Raw genomic sequence first — 16,428 nt, forward strand, 5'->3', positions numbered from 1 at the left:
CGCTCTTCATAAACTTCGTCTCTCAGAGCCCACTCGCGAGATGTCTTTCAGAGACTTACAAAGTAAGTAGCGTATGCTAATATGCGGTGTTCATTTCAATCTTACTGCTAAAATGATCTCTTGATAGATTTTACAGAAATGATGAGAGCGTTGGGCTTTCCTCGCCTAATATCGGTGGAAAACTTCCGGACCCCCAACTTCACGCTCGTTGCGGAAATCCTAATATGGCTTGCTAAATGGTAGGTTAAAAAAACATAATGGAGATGTACGTGGTAAGATTTTTTAATATCATTTTAATCAAGGAGGTAAGTAATATGCTACATTTCATATGCTCTATTAATTTTAATTTCCTGCATCCACTTTTGACGCTGACACGATGCAAAATTCCACATTCCACTAATTTAATCTTTTCCGTCCGAGTGATTGACATTCATAGCACGTATCCCCTGGTACACATACGTGATTATATTTCTGTATGTTAACACAGTGGTCCCCAAACCCCGGGTGGAGGGCCGGCACCGGCCCGTGGGTCATTTTGTACCGGGCCGCACAGAAAGAATAAATAACTTACATTACTTCCATTATATTCATTTCGGAATCTGATAGACGTTTTATTTTGAAAAATTACCAGATTCCTGTGTTACACCCGTCTACGGAATGTCCTCCTGACGCAGGTCAAGCCGCGCTTCTCGGTCACGTGATAGGTTACCGCCAAAGTGAAATTCAGGAGCTAGCAAAATAAGTAAAAAACAAACGTCTTTGGGAAGGGGGAAAGGCCCAGCCAGGAGACAGAAGAGTAGCCTAGGACTTTCAAGAAAGAGAAGGCTACATTTAATAGACGGCATCAGGAGTCCTTTTGCAAATACGGCTTTATCTCAACGGGAGATTCACACGCACATTGTTGCGGCCAGATAGGACGTTCCTCGCGTTATGATTCGTGTTTATTATGTTTAGAGAACACCACAATTTTCATGCAGGTCATATCATATTATTTTGTTGTATTTATCCGGTCATAGACAGTATCAGGAGTCCTACTTAAAATACGGATTTATCTCAACGGGATATTCCCACGCGCCAAGTCCACTCTGCATAATATGCGGTGATCGTGAGTTTTATTTCCTTAAACTTTGTATTTGCACTGTATCGTATTTTGAAGGCACGTTTAAACGTGACCACAGCGATCAGAGATTGTTGAGGCCAGACAGGACGTTCCTCGAGTCATAATTCGTGTTTATTATGTTTAGAGAACACCACAATTTTCATGCAGGTCATATCATATTATTTTGTTGTATTTATCCGGGCTGAAAGGCCGGTCCTTGAAAATATTGTCTGACATTAAACCGGTCCATGGGGCAAGAAAGGTTGGGACCGCTGTGTTAATCCATTCAACGATGTGCCCAATTTCCTCCTCTCGAATATAGTTATGAACCCCAGATGGAAATTGTGTCTGACATGAACACAGAGTCAGACAGAGTATTCCTCATCAAGACGGTGGCTCAGTTCATGGTAACATTTTCGCTTCCAATTGAACACAAGTCCCCCCCCCCCCTCACACACCCCTTCCCCCCATCAACGAATGTGCATCCCTTCCTGCAACAGGCAACAAAAGCTCACATCAAAATGAACACCAAGCGCCTTTACCAAGCCGACGGTTACGCAGTGAAAGAGATGCTAAAGATCACTTCGGTGCTGTACAACGCAATGAAGACCAAGCAGATGGCCCTGGAGGACAGAATGGAGGAGGAAAACAGCAAATTCAAATTTGAACTAGGCACTCGAGTGAGAACATTTTTTTTTTTTTGGTTTGTTTGTTTCATGGGGAGGTAGTTTGCCTATTTTGAGTGGCTGTAAAGGCTTAAACAGGAGAAGAAAGTGGATACAGTAGAACTGAACGTGAGTTGGACTCTTCTAACTGCATTCATCCTTTCATGCACAAATAATGAGAACCTACATCCGGATTTTTTTTCCTCGTGTTTTTATAAATCTTTAGGCATGGAAAAAAAAAATCACTGGATGGCAACACGCGTAAGGGTCCATTATAGTGGTTGATGCACAACTGTGACATTAAGATGAATTACTATAAGCGAAAACAACATTCAAATAGCTGCCTACTCAAGTGACCGCTGTCTCTGAAAGGGTTCATTCTTTGCGGTATGGATTCAGCGGTTCCTTAGATTTGAATTATTTTCAACATCGTCTGTGTGTGTGTGTGTGTGTCTATGATTCCCTTATTTTTTTTCGACTTATGTCCAGATTTCGGATCTAAAAGCAGCTCGGCAGCTGGCATCAGAAGCCACGTCAAAAGGAGCGTCTCTGTATGACTTATTAGGAAAGGAGGCGGACCTAAGAGTGAGGAAAAATCGCAAAGTTTGAGATCCAAAGTTCTCCGTGAAATGATTTGTTTTGTGCTTTCCTTCAGAAATTGAGAACGGCGGCCATCGCAAGACCTCTGGAGATCAGCGAGACGGAAAAGGCCTTGAGGCACGCCATCAAGGAGGTCTTGGTTTGTATCTTGGATGAGGTTTTGACACTGTTATTTTGTGAAAGCATTTCCTTGGGTATCGTAAAATCGGGTTGTCCTTTACAAAGGAAAATGTGGAGAAGACCAAAGTCATGATGAGGAACGTGGTTTCCGATGTCGCCAGTCTGGATGCCAAGAAAGAAAAAAAACACTGGCAGTTGGAGATGAATCAGAGGAGACTTCAGACGCTGCAAAGTGTCCGGTTAAGTTTTTCAGTGTGACACATGAAAAATGGGAAATACGTCGTACCACAATAAAGAAACTCCCACGGTTGACTTGGCAGTACAAGAAAGTTCAGTATCGCACAAATATCGAATAAGGAGCAACTGTCAGGCAAACCAGCAATTATAAAGCTTACAGACAACACTGACCAATCCAAAAAAAACCCCAAAAAATACAATGATTCAAACCTTTTGTTTGAACAGTATAATTATTATCGTCATTGGAATGTTGTAAGCAAAGACTTGATGTTCCTTTTCGATCTCTCAGGCCATTATTTATGGATGAATACGAGAAGATCGAGGAGAAGCTGGAGGAGCAATACAAGTTGCAAGTGGAAAACTTTGCCAACTTCTATTACCTCGAGTGGCAGCAGGAAAAACAGATCAGACAAGAGAAGATGTTTGAGGTGTGCGAACGGAAAGATGTCTTTATTGATTTATTTATTTTTTTAAATTCAGATTATGGGACAATTTCCTTTCTGCACATTCAACGAAGAGTCCTATTCACTTGTTTTTCTTTTTTTTTTTTTTGTAAGTTTCTCTTTTCTCACCCGCAGGAGGAAAACAATCGAAAGAGGATCATGCAGCAACTGAAGGAGAATTACGGGGATGGTATGAGTTCGAGTGAGACAAACACAGCTTCAAAACATGGCCAGCTCAGACTGACCTTGTGGCGGTGGTAACTTATGACACTCAAAAATGCATTTGTGTTCATTGCAGTTAATGAACAGGACGCAGTTGAGGACAAAGGCCAAAATGGCGACACCGATGAGTGTCAAACTTCTAATCCAAGGCTCCCTCTAAACGATATTGTGGCAGGTAACCAAAAACAATTACGCTTGAAGTCAAAAGTTAGTTTCCAGATAAGGCAACAGTTTCAGGGGTACAGTGCAGTTGCACCGTTTTCATATTGTCAGTTTCTCGTCGCTAAATGTGACCTGCTAAATAATAAACAAGAGCCTCAAAACGCATTTATGGTTTGTGTCATTTAGGAACAGCCATTGGGAACATGATGGCAAGTGACAGTGATGAGGTAAATCTCCAGAAATATTTCAAATGTCTCTTCTCCATGTACGAGCTAGATATATACTTTGGCTGGACATTCCTTTCTTTCGTTTGTTAAACATACCCTGGACATGTATTGGGGTTGACAAGTTGTGTGTAATGTTACTTTTCAGTCAGAGGAGAGCGAGCTCGATGAAGACGAAGATGAAGGCCTGGGATCGGACGGCTTTTTGGGGGGTCCAGAAGCAAGGGCGCCTTGCGCTTCCAGGGGAGGTTCGAAACGCCATCTGCTGGACAAGAGTGATGATGACTTTTGAATTCAGAACCGACCATTGAAGTCTCATTGTGGGTATTCTTAAAACAAAGACAGTATTTAAAATAAGAAGGCAATTTTCGATTTCATGGGGTCCCCATTATAGACAACATGAAAATACCTTAAGACTCATCGTTTCAAATTAGCACTGCCCGAAGTCATGAAATTGAACCTGACACGAAGGGAGATGGTTCACTCGAATGTACTTCCGGTTTCGCTGACTATAGCTTCTCGAATTTTCGCTCATTGATCTCATTGCCTGTATTGACACCTCATAAGCAACAAATGAATGAATAAAACTGTTATTCTATATCGGGAGCCGAATATGTCTGTCTCATTAAGGTTGTCGCCCGAGAGGCGTGTCCCGGAACGTAAAGGCAGCATTCGGCTAAGATGGCGCCGCTTTCCGCGTTCCGAGTGTGCCTTCTCGTCTCCTTCTCCGCATTCGTGACCGTGTCACTGGGCTTCGGCCTGCCGGCTCTGTTGAACGCCGTCATGGGACTCCTGGGATTGCCGGAAGCGAACGCGAGCGAGTGCGTGGTGGTCTGCTATTTGCTCTTCGCCCTGTATGTCGCGACACCTCGGATCCCCAGAGGGCTGGTGGAGGTAACTAGTGGGGCCGTGAACGCATCACGAGCAACATTATCTGGATACGGAGTTTTTCAAAGCGGTGCGGGTTCGCCAACTAAATAAAATGCACTTATTATTGGGGGATGGGGAGGGGGGGGCGCAATTGGGAGAATAAGTAATTTTTCCGCAATAAAGTTTTACTGTGGTATTGAAGTCAACGTTGAACAAGAGAACAAATAAGTCCTATTTTACCAGGTAAATTTATTTCTAGTGATATTATTGCATTTACTGTGTAGTCAACACATTTATCTCTGAATAAAAACAGAAATAAAATAGCTACAGTTTTTCTCGGTGGAACCTATTATCTGCCGATAACGCACCTATTTGCAGCTCTGCTTTTTTTTTTTTTTTTTTGCTCCAGCAGCACCACCCTAAGATGGTGCCAAGGCCTTGGCTAACATGAAAGTAAGAATTGTTGTCAAGAAAGTTTGTCGATGTTACAATTGTAAAAAGAATATATCAAATAGGAAGGACTAATTGGTTTATTTTGTTTTACTGGCACACAATATGCACATATTATCTTACGGACCCCCAAGCTGTGGTTTGCAGACCCCCTGTGGTCCGGAGAACCCATTTTGAGACCTGGCGCCGCAATCAGTAGAGTACATCAGCACTCCCTACATTGGTATTTTGTTTTGTGCAGGCGACGGGCAAAGCGGTGTTCATTACAGGTTGTGACAACGACTTTGGTCTGGCTCTGGCCCAACATCTGCACAAACTTGGCTTCACCGTCTTTGCGGGATGCCTGCTTAAGGTGAGTGTGGCAATCAATCGCATAAAGTTTGGGGAAATGCATTTGAAAGACAGTATAGTGGGTCCGCAGTTTACAACACGCGTTGATTTGTGGCCAAGTGGGGCAGTAACCTCGTCGTGTTTTGACACGACGAGCTACAAAATGGAGAATAGTTTCTTTGCAGGATAAAGGCGGAGAGGGTGCCAAGGTGCTGGAGGAGTTCCACTCCGAGCGCATGAAGGTGGTCCAGCTGGACGTGCGCAGCGAAGACCAGGTGAACAGCGCTGCCCAGTTTGTCCGAGACAACCTGAAGGACTCGCAGAGAGGTTAGAACAATCCCGAGTCAATAGACATCTTTGCTCGTCCTGTAACTTTTTTTTGTGTCCGGGTTCCACCACCCAGGTCTGTGGGCGCTGGTCAACAATGCCGACGTGTCCACGTTTGGAGGAGTGGAGTTCACCTCCGTGGAAGCCTACAAAGAAGTTTCTGAGGTCAACCTTTGGGGCACCATCCGGGTCACCAAAGCACTTCTGCCGCTCATTCGCCGAGCCAAGGGTGGGGGCAACAAAATTCATTTTTCATCACAGCTCTGACCTCTGCGTGGAAGAGGCTTTCGATTGACGGGCCGACTGGCTAAATTAGCGCAGAGTCACCGCAAATGATGAGGTTGTGACAATTTGCTTTCCCGCGGTTTGGAAAATATACACATCCCGTTCGAATCGTTCTTTGTGCTTCGCTGCCACAAAGACGCCAACGAATGACTTAATTGTGACGCTGTGGGCCACATTCTTGGCCGGAGTAATTCTCTTAAGATGAGGCTCAGCTTTGGACCACGAGACTTTACTATTGTATTTGATCCGGAACAATGTTGACCGTCTGTGTGTTTAGAATAGAACAGGGGCTTCTTGGATTGGCTGCACGGACTTAAAAAGTGTTGAGGTGACCGATGGCAGGCACTCGAAGCGCCATACTTTTGTTTTTCCATTAGATTGTTTTATCCCGAGAAGTGGTTTTCATACATTTTTCCTGTGACTCTGCCTTGACCGTATTGGGTTTTCAGCTGGCGATCCTGTTCCAGATAACTCACATTTCACTCTTGAACCAAGTTCGCGTCAATTCAGCAATGGAACTGTTTTCACGTGCCATTCGAAAGAGGTTTAGGGTGGACTTTCGTTCTTATGGCGATGACCTAACACAATCCACTCCAGCTGTTAGCCCCACTCGGGTCACAGATGTGCTCGAGCCTATTCCAGGTGACTTTGGCCAATACAGGAAATATTTGTGAAAATGAAGCTCTCATCCACAAAAGAGTAAAAAAGATGTCCTTCCGGTGCCACGTAATTTCTTGTTCATTGTTGCGCTTCTCTCACAGGTCGCGTGGTAAATGTTTCCGGCTTGTACAGCCGGATGGGCAATATTGCTCAGTCGCCCGTCTGCGTGTCCAAGTACGGCTTGGAAGCGTTTTCCGACTGCCTCCGCTACGAGATGAAGTCATGGGGCGTCAAGGTGTCCGTCATCGAGCCGGGGAATTTTGCCGCCGCCTGCGCCGCGGGCAGCCCGAGCCGCGAAGTCTTGGCCAGCACGGCCAACAAATTGTGGGGCGAGGCCTCGCAGGACGTCCGGGAGGATTACGGGAAAGGGCGATTTGATCAGATCATGACACTGATTCGCTCACAGTGCAACGGCGGACACAAAGATGCGAGTCCGATGCTGGACGACATCGCCGACGCCATTACGTCCAAGCGTCCGTACACCAGGTACAACACCATGGAGCCGTACTGGTGGATCCGAGTGCAGCTGATGACGCACCTGCCTGCCGCGTTGTCCGATTTGCTATACTTCTAAATGGTGACATTCCAGCTCAACGCGATTCCTCAGAACTTGAAGCCTTTCACTGATTAAGCCTTACATTTCAATCATTTTTAAAAAGTAAACTATTGCACTTTGCCGGAGCCACAGATGTGACATGGGAGAAAAAACATTACAGTACAATGTAATCACAGTGATAGGGTCTAAATATTACGGTCATTAAAATACAGTGGTACCCAACATATGAGTTGAATTTATTCCTCTGACCAAGCTTGTAACTCAGTTTACCCATAGACCAAATCAGTTTTTCATTCTGAAGTTAATTAAAATGCCATTAATCCATTCCAGCCTAGCCAAACACCCTTTTTTGTTATGTTTTGTTGAGACACCCGCGATAAAAAAGGTTTTACATGCACATAAAATACTCATTTGGGGTCTTAAAATAATTCCCATTACCAACTTGAACGTCTGGATAAGCAACTGGAGCAGCCCTTAATAGAAACTACAATATGTGATGCCCTTAAAGTTTCCGTTCTCCCCAATAGTCTAGAATGCCAAGCTTTTCATAATGCTTTTGTAGCTCCAAAATAAAAATAAATCATCCTTGTCCATCATCTTTAGCATGACCATTTTGTCGAAAAGGTGTGCCAAGTTTGCTTACTTAACTGTCCGGTCTGAGCCACAGCTACTCTATGGACACATATTAGTTTTTATTGTTGTTGGGTTTTTTTTTGTTGTTGTTTAATCAATCTGGGCTCCTTATGTTGACTGTACAGTTGATGAAATCAAACTTTTTAGTTTTATGTTCCATCAAAATGTCATACTTGTCGGTAGAAACTGCTGTGATCAAATCTGTTGGATGGAGAAAAAAAAATACTCATAACGCATACTTTCATTCATTCATTCATTCACGAAAACGTCATATGCGGTCCCGAACAGCAAAAAGGTTACCAAACTTGAATTACATGAAGCAAAATATAGATTCAGGTTTTCGGTTTAGCCGTAACATTAACTGCCACAAGATGGCGAGGTAGCATACAGCATGAAATGTTAGGCAGAATGAAAGCTTTGTAAAGTACAATAAGGTCGAAGAAAACGAAGAAGACAAGTTTTAATTACATTTGAATAAATATTCCGTGCGTTTGATACCGTCAGGTTTGCCATAATGACTACCATATTTAGTTTTACACAACATAGAACAGGAAAAGTGCCACAATATTGTTGCTTTACAACTTACCGTTTGCCATTTGTTTCACGTATATAACCTAGAAGTCATTTTTATCCAAATAAAAAAAAAAACTATGATTTTCCTCTCATGTTTGACCGCATTCGGAATTACGTACGTATCCGGGGTACATCATTAAAGTTGGAATGGAGCTCCGTTGTTAACAGAGGACCCCTTTTACAACTGTACAGGTTGTCTGAATACAACCATATACAGTACTGAATTTTGTAGCTGAATTTTCTAGCAACAAATCCATTGAAAAGTAGAAAATAAACGGATAAGTGTAAACCAGCAAATGCCCACTAGAGTTCACTCTTCCACAATCATTTGTTGACACAAGGCCAGGTCCAATAGTAGCGCTCAAGTGAAACACAAACGCTCAACCCTTAGCACGAGAATATTTCCACCGAGGGGGCCAAAAGTAACACAGCAGGCATAAATATTCTGGCGCAAATTAATTAAGTGCTCTTCTACACTGGCAGTGAACGACGCCATCGGTAGTTTAGAGGGCTTCATGTGCTGCTGTGCTGTCGAATGTTCTGAAAAGTTGAGAAGAATTGGGACAAACGTGGCTGAATTTAGATTGTATACGCTTGGTGGTTGGCCACGTCAAAACCCCAGCGATTCAATTTATGCGCTAATAGCTTGTCATTAGGCCAAAATAGTTTTAGATTTTATTTCTCGTTCATTTCCGGGGTCGCCATGTTTTCAACGTCGCCGCCCGCTTTTGTTTTAAAACTACAATGAAGTTCCAACCATGCACCAATTAGGTAGAATACTGGCGAGCCGGACCAATCAGTGTTCTCAAAGGTGATAGAGCCTTTAGCTGTGAACGTGGTTAACAGGTTACAGAAAGGAAACCATAAAATAAGTTGGCAACGGCTACGTCTCAAAGAAATTAGGTTTTTGTGTGTGTTCTGTAGCATCTATGCTAAGGAGAGAAATAAATGGTAGGTTTGTGTTCACTGTCTCGACCGACTAACGGAAGTAACCCCTCCTCCCCCAAACCCCACGACGTGTTGTTCCGATTGGTCCCTGCTCGTGTGAGTGACATCATGTTTGTCCAATCCACTTTGAAGGGTCTTTCCGTTTACAGTAACAAATTAATTAAAATTCTGTTGACTTTAAGCCAAAAGGGGAGCTTTGGAGGAAATACTCATATGATTATATTATATAATTATTATATGTCATACACTTTGAAACATGGACAGCAGATGATTTAAACTATGTTGGTATATTTGAATATTTGCACATTAAAACACAATTTCATGGCTTTATTTTGTTGTTTATTACGTCTTTGAAATACTAATAATTTCTTCTAAATTATAACACCTGAAGACGCTCTCCCCTCAGTTAAAAACAGCATAAAGAGCATGTCAAAACATTTTCACAGCACTGCTTTTTTACCATTCCACATCGGCGTAGATCTGCTTGTTTCAGATTTGCGCACACGAAGAGCCGGGTGGGGGGTGGGGGCTGTCTGTGCTGCTTACATTTTTATGTAAGCAGCCCTCGGTAAGCACCAACATTAGGAAACGGGTCATTTGTATATTTGTCTCAAGTGGTTTCCGACGTATTTGAAGCAGATTTTTGTTCTCTCCACTGCCCATGCGGGCTCCATTGGTGCAGAGACAAAAGCTACAGCCGTTATATACAAATCTAAAAAGCAGCGAGAGTCTGCTTCATTCTTGTATTTCAATACCAACATTTACATGTGACTTTTACAAATCTACTGTAGGTGGCTACACGGAAAAAAGAAAAGAAAAAAAATGAATGAAACAAACGTTCAAACAAATGTGACACTTGACTTGCTTCCGTACGTCTCCATGCACGATTCCGCTCAACTGTACATGTAGGCATTCACTTATGGTTGCTATCTAAGGACACTTGAAAACTAGACACAAAGGGCATTTTATGGATCTGGGTGGGGAGAAAAGGATCAAAAAATAAATTAAAATGTTTTTAAAAATTCAGTCGACGACGAGCACCCCGATAACTCATATGCAACACGGAATGCTTTAAAGCTGAGGTGGAGAACCTTTATAAAACCCTTCAAGGAACAAATTATTGATATATCAGGAGAAAATAAATGAGGTACATTTTTAAGGTGAGTGGGTTTATATGTTTGGAAAATTGCATGTCCAGCCTTATGAAATACTCATTGTTTGGATGGCCGACCGAAAAGTCTAGCTCCGGTTGCCCGTATATGCCCCCGGGGCCGTAGGTTCAACACCACTGCTTTAAAAACAAACGCCACGCAACATGGCAAGTAAACATGGTAGACTAGCCAAAATAAACAAATAAAATGACACTTTGGTTGACAAAAAGCTGTAAAGGCACGTTAATTAAAAAAGAAAAAAAATCTCCCAAATCCTCCATTGCATTAGTCGCTTTACATCACAGGTTGGACACAAGAGGGGAAGTTTCACAAGACTCTGAAGTGTCACAACAACGGACGTAAGAGCCAAAAATAATAATAATACGCAATGTAAGATGAATCCTGTGAGGAACTTGAATTTTTTTTTTTGTGTGTGTCAAGTGAAAACAGCTTTTACTGGACAAAAACCTTCCGGTGGATTCGTCCCAGAACGTGAACCAGCTCTCATTATAAATCTAAAAGCGGGAATGGCTTTTCCTCTTTAGCGAGTCATCGCTTACCTCGACGCACACCTGGAGAGTGTGGAAATTCTATCCCCGTTCCCCACCCAAACCAGGACGAGGAGCATAAATCCAGATGCGCTACTACACGGGACTCCATTCTCCTCCTCCCTCCCTCAATCGCTCGCTCCTTTTTCCACCCCCCCGCCCCCATCTGAAATCCTTCTTCCTCCCTCGCGTTCCAGATGGACAAGTCTTCATCCAAGAAAACACGGATGCGCAGCGCTCAATCTGGATTACGACAAGACACTTTCTATTCGACAAATAACAGCACACTCCCGTGTCTCTGCCAGATGGAATCTCACACTTCCAAAGCACAACCGGCACATTGCCACCGATAAAGACCTCCCCCTCGTCCGTTCCCTTCAGCCATGCTAATTTAGCACAGTGACATCATCTTTTGGACTCAGTTTACCCCGCGGCTCTGCCGAGAAGGCAGGTGTCTTGAAGCCCCCACCAAGGCCTTCCCAGCAGGCCCACTTCCTCTAGTTAAAGCGTCCGACGATTGATTCTTTTTCACATAACCTCCTAACACCTGAAATGAATACCAGGTTGGACATGCTATGTTTCGTGTAGCATCCATGTGAACAAGGGCGGGGAACCTAGAGGGCCTTACTAAAAAGAAGCCATATGGTAGAATATTGAGTTTTAATGGCTGGTATACAAGTTGGATGTCTGGCGTGTGGAGCTAATTTACACAAGAGTAGAGTTTCTTCACCAATGACATCACCTGCTTGGGTGGGAGAAGATCCAGAGCCCCTTTCAAGCAATGGCCTGAAACACCATGCAGAGGCATTATCATGTATGAGCAAAAGCCAAAACGTAAGCAGAGTTGCATTGAGATTTGTGAACTGTTTTTGTGTGTGTGTGTGTGTGTGGGGGGGGGGGGGGGGACACAAAACATGTCTCTTCTAAAGCATGAAATAAATACAATGGAAAGGCCTCAAAAATTCTGGACACTTGTGACTTGACTTAAACATTTCTGGACTTTCAACAGTTCCTCTGAAGGTCTGACAATGGGGGGGGATACAGGTACCCCCGCCCCCCCACCCCCAAAAAAGAGATGCACATTGTTTCTACAACCAGCAGGATTAATAAATATATTTTGGTCGCTTAACTAGCAGATGTCATGATTTGCCTTAACAACTTGAGATCTTGGAGAAAGAGAGAGAGAGAAAAAAAAAAAGCTTCATACCGGAGGGGCTCGGTTTACAGTTAAAACAAAACAAAAAAAAAGTCACATTTTTAAAAAGAAATGGTTAAAAAGGATTAGGTATACATTTTCGACAAACTAAATGCGACTAAGCTATGGAGGTGGAAATACACGACTGCCAGCAAACACATCTGGATCACATAAATAAGTGGCCAAGAGGTCCATCATCCGCTCTCAGGAGTCCTTAGTCTTTTTTTTTTTCCTTCTTCTTCTTCTCGTCTCCCAACACTCCCAACATTCTTCCTCCTCTCATGCCTTTTTCCCATCCTCCTCTTGGAATGCTCAACCAGGCAAAAGAAGTCCCGACGACGTGTAAAGTCTTCAGGCTTGATGTTAGTGTGTGTTCTGTATAGTGTGTGTGTGCCTGTGTGTGTGTGTGTGTGTGTGTGTGTGTGTGTGTGTGAGACATTTACAATTGTGTGTGTCTAGATGAGATTGCGTTCTTGGGATCAGGAGGCGGATAGGGCCTTGACCAGGTAGAGTTTGTCACCCTGCTCGCTGGTGAAGATGGGCGCCTTTTTGTAGTGTTCCACAAGCTCCTCCATGGAGTTGAACTTGCGCTGTCCGATGCAGTAGAGGCTCTCCTTCAGCTGCACCTTGAAATGCTTGTTCTTGCTCTGCGCCTTCAGCGAGATGGAGAAGTCGTTGGGCTGGAAGACAAGAAAGGGAGAGAAACGTGTCGCTGAGTAGTTCCCATGCACGCGAGACGAGACGCGGCGGGTCCTTGGTTCACGCCGGCCATTATTGTCAGTGAACGTGACCCAAACAGAACGCATTATCGGTTGATATGTTCTAATTCCTAGGTCAAAAGTCCAAAACAAGTACCAGGACAACTGAACATGCCTTCTTGTGACAACATTTTCTTCCGCCACTGTGCAAACTAGTTCATTGTGCATCGCTGTCATTGAACCGAGGCCCCTTGCGTGTACCATCAAAGTCACTCAACCAAACAAGGAGCCAGTGAGCAGTTTAGGATAACATCAGAGCAATCTGATGGAACGCAAAGCGGGCAATGGCGTGACATCATTTCTTCCCTTTGTGAAAAAAACAAAAAAGGCCCAACATTGCTTGAGCAACACACGCTTGGGATGATCAAAGTAGCGTTCCAAACTTGTCGCCTATTTTGCTCTTGAACAGACTTTGACTCGACTCTGTGAAGCGATGGAATTACTATGACAGTGTGTGCCACTTCAAAGAGGCTCAGTTGATGACAATTGCATTCACACAGCGGTGACGGTGCCCAAAGGTCTATCCGGAACCCATCCTAACGCATTACTAAATTCATAATTCCAGAAAAGGGCGGCCCGGTGGTCCAGTGGTTAGCGTGTCGATCTCACAGTCCAGAGGGAGTACTGGGTTCAATTCCGGCTCCGGCCTCCCTGTGTGGCGTTTGCATGTTCTCCTGCGTGTTTTCTCCAAGTACTCGGTTTCCTCCCACATTTCCGAAAACATGCATAGCAGGCTGATTGAACACGCAAAATTGTCCCAATGTGTGAGTGTGGATGGTTGTTCGTCTCTGTGTGCCCTATGATTGGCTGGCAACCGGTTCAGAGTGTCCCCTGTGTACTGCCCGAAGACAGCTGGGATAGGCTCCAGCACCCCCCGCGTCCCTGGTGAGGATAACAGGGTTCCCACTCTTCCACTTGCTTTTTATATTTGGACTTTAAAGGACTTCAAGGGCTAATTTAGCAAATTTTTAAGGACTTTTTCTCCATTCAGCAGGGGATTCACGGTTGATTTAATGTCCGCTCAGCAATATGCGAGCTAAATAGAAAGCCACATATCACTGAGCTGGTGTTCAAATCATTGCTGCCAAAGGAAGGGCACATCTATATTTTTGGGGGCAATCAGCTAACTCTTTATTTAACATACTGTATGTCAAATTTTCATTTTCCGACCTGTATTACAGGTCGGAAAATGAAAAACAAACCCGAATTCATTCTCAAATAAAGTACACGAAGAAAATTTTAAATTTAGAAAATATAAAACCAGTTTATTTTGGAATAAAAATATTTTTTTTACGGATTTTTATTGATTTTCGAAGCTTTCCCTGAAAATTAAGGACAATTAAGAACATAATTTTACAACTTCTTTTCTTATTTATTTTTATGAACTTTACGGACCCGTGGGAACCCTGGATAAGCGGATCGGAAGATGGATGGATGGATAATTACAGAAAATTTTCATATGAAAACACTTCCAATCCAACAATACGAATAAAAAAAAAACTGGCGGTAACTGAGCGTGCCTTCTTGTTGCACACGATGACATTCTTTCCACCATGGGTGTCAAACTCTGGTCCTCGAGGGCAATATTTTAGATGTTTCCCTCCTCCAATAAACCTGATTCAAATGCTTAGGATCATTACCAGGCTCCTGCAGAGCTTCGTCACTGTGACTGACCCAGTTAGATGTGGGCTTTTGTCTTATCTGACAGAAGAAAAGCCACGAAGACCAATCCCGGGGACGACAACAATAGGGGGAGTAACGCCGCGGTCCTTTACATGGGTGGCTTGTCTTCAAACGCAGCGACCCCCTCAGACAAAAGACGGTTCAAACCCAAGGACAGAATCCAGAACAGCAAACTCAGCAATGTTGTTCATGCAGTGCAGTGTAGTGTCGTGAGGGGTGCAGTGCCCTTGACATCGGCGTGACCGAGCAACCACCAAAAATTAACACATGGCACGACATGGGTCCAGAGTCAGCAGTTCATTTGCATCTCAAAAAGAAGGAACTTTCGGTTCTGCTGCCTTCTCCAAACAGAGGAGGAGGTCTGCGTCATGACTGGTCATCAGCTAACACTATCCCGACATCACTCTCCCGTGGATTGTCTCAAGCAACGGTGACGTTAGCAAACCGAGATTTGGAATAGAAGAATCCCAAGTTGAAACGTCTTCAACAACCAAGATGTGTTCATTCAGTTGACATGAATGACTCAAGTCTACACCGACATAGTACCTTGAGAGGCGACAGAGACCGCCGTAAATCAAGGACCTTCTTTCTTTTAAAACTCTGGTTCTCAGCAAATAGCTGGTGGCTGATCATCGCACAGGAAAAAAAAGCCTAAATAGGTGAACAGTGAACTGCAAATCGTGCATGCCGCAGATTACTTTAGATGTAGAGCAGCGGTCCCCAACCCCCGGGGCGTATAGAAAGATGAAATAACTTACATTACTTCCGTTTTATTCACTTCGGAATCTGGAAGATGTTTTATTTTGAAAAAAAAAAATCGGATTCTGTTATATCATTCTACAATATGTCACTCTTGACACAGGTGAATGCGTGCTTCTCGGTCACGTGATAGGTTACCGCATAAAAAAACAAACGTCTTTAAAAAGTTTTTTCAGGAAGGGGAAAAGGCCCAGCCAGGAGACGGAAGAGGAGCCGACGACTTTCAAGAAAGAGAAGGCTACATTTAATAGACAGTATTAGGAGTCCTATTTCAAATACGGCTTTATCTCAACGGGAGATTCACACGCACCAAGCCTACTCTGCATAATAAGCGGCGATGGTGAATCATATTTTTCATGCACTTTTTATTTGTGTAAGCTTTTGTTAAATTGTTAATTATTATCATTTTATATTTGAGCATTATATTATTTTATGTTACAGTTACCTAAATTATATTCTGTTTAATAATTGCTGAAATATTCTTATGTTGCTTGCATCTGATTGGCGAAGAATAGCAGGAAGTGTTTTTCGTTACCGAAAAAAGGTGTGTTCGTTCGAGAGTTACGGAGCAGACGTTGGAAAATAAAAAAGCTGTGTTCAAACGAAGTCCAGCTCTCCTTTTTGCCCATTCCGAACGTAGAGCCATCCATCCAAAACCGAGGAACCCCTGAACTTACATAAACAAGCGTGCAATGAAACGTGTCCAGACAAACAATCTCGTTAAAAATCCCCGTTCGTATAAGGCAAACTCGAGCTTCCATAAGTTTTCAACATGCCGTCATTTGTTTCGAGCATGTAGACTTTCTCCGAGCCAAATGGCTTTCTCGTCAATTAAAGATGGGAGTCACTACTTGAGATTCCGCGAGGCCCGAAAACCACAGACGAGAGAAAAAAAAATCTTCTGCGTTTCTTCCCTCAATTCAAGGAGAC

At 43.5% G+C, this 16,428-nt stretch overlaps 3 protein-coding genes across 5 annotated transcripts in view; 2 read left to right on the forward strand and 1 right to left on the reverse strand.

Annotated features, from left to right (window-relative positions):
* Window positions 1-6: 6 nt before the first annotated feature.
* LOC109519480 (clusterin-associated protein 1 homolog) lies at window positions 7-4,372 on the forward strand. 2 transcript variants are annotated; one of them, XM_019876037.1, is made up of 12 exons: window positions 7-62; window positions 128-239; window positions 1,422-1,506; window positions 1,600-1,779; window positions 2,254-2,349; window positions 2,420-2,503; window positions 2,590-2,723; window positions 3,011-3,149; window positions 3,300-3,366; window positions 3,463-3,561; window positions 3,735-3,775; window positions 3,921-4,372. In XM_019876037.1, the coding sequence occupies exons 1-12, from the start codon at window positions 41-43 to the stop codon at window positions 4,062-4,064; spliced, it is 1,203 nt and encodes a 400-aa protein (XP_019731596.1). In that variant the 5' UTR covers window positions 7-40; the 3' UTR covers window positions 4,065-4,372. The 2 variants fall into 2 exon arrangements, with proteins under 2 accessions (XP_019731596.1, XP_019731597.1); XM_019876038.1 differs by having other exon boundaries at window positions 3,300-3,354.
* A 66-nt stretch (window positions 4,373-4,438) lies between these two features.
* On the forward strand, window positions 4,439-7,574 carry bdh1 (3-hydroxybutyrate dehydrogenase, type 1). The gene is made up of 5 exons (XM_019876042.1): window positions 4,439-4,666; window positions 5,334-5,444; window positions 5,608-5,749; window positions 5,826-5,978; window positions 6,796-7,574. Exons 1-5 carry the CDS (start codon window positions 4,454-4,456, stop codon window positions 7,266-7,268), a joined length of 1,092 nt encoding a protein of 363 aa, XP_019731601.1. The 5' UTR covers window positions 4,439-4,453; the 3' UTR covers window positions 7,269-7,574.
* Window positions 7,575-12,290: 4,716 nt separating this feature from the next.
* nck1b (NCK adaptor protein 1b) overlaps window positions 12,291-16,428 on the reverse strand; it is a 54,394-nt gene continuing 50,256 nt past the window's right edge. For both annotated transcript variants that reach the window (XM_019876040.1, XM_019876041.1), the window contains one exon: window positions 12,291-12,978. In XM_019876040.1, coding sequence (XP_019731599.1) covers window positions 12,778-12,978 — 201 coding nt within the window. In that variant the 3' untranslated portion in view covers window positions 12,291-12,777. The remainder of the gene's footprint in view (window positions 12,979-16,428) is intronic.

Source organism: Hippocampus comes, unplaced genomic scaffold, assembly GCF_001891065.2.
Source record: "Hippocampus comes isolate QL1 unplaced genomic scaffold, H_comes_QL1_v1.1 scaffold60, whole genome shotgun sequence".
NCBI lineage: Eukaryota > Metazoa > Chordata > Actinopteri > Syngnathiformes > Syngnathidae > Hippocampus > Hippocampus comes.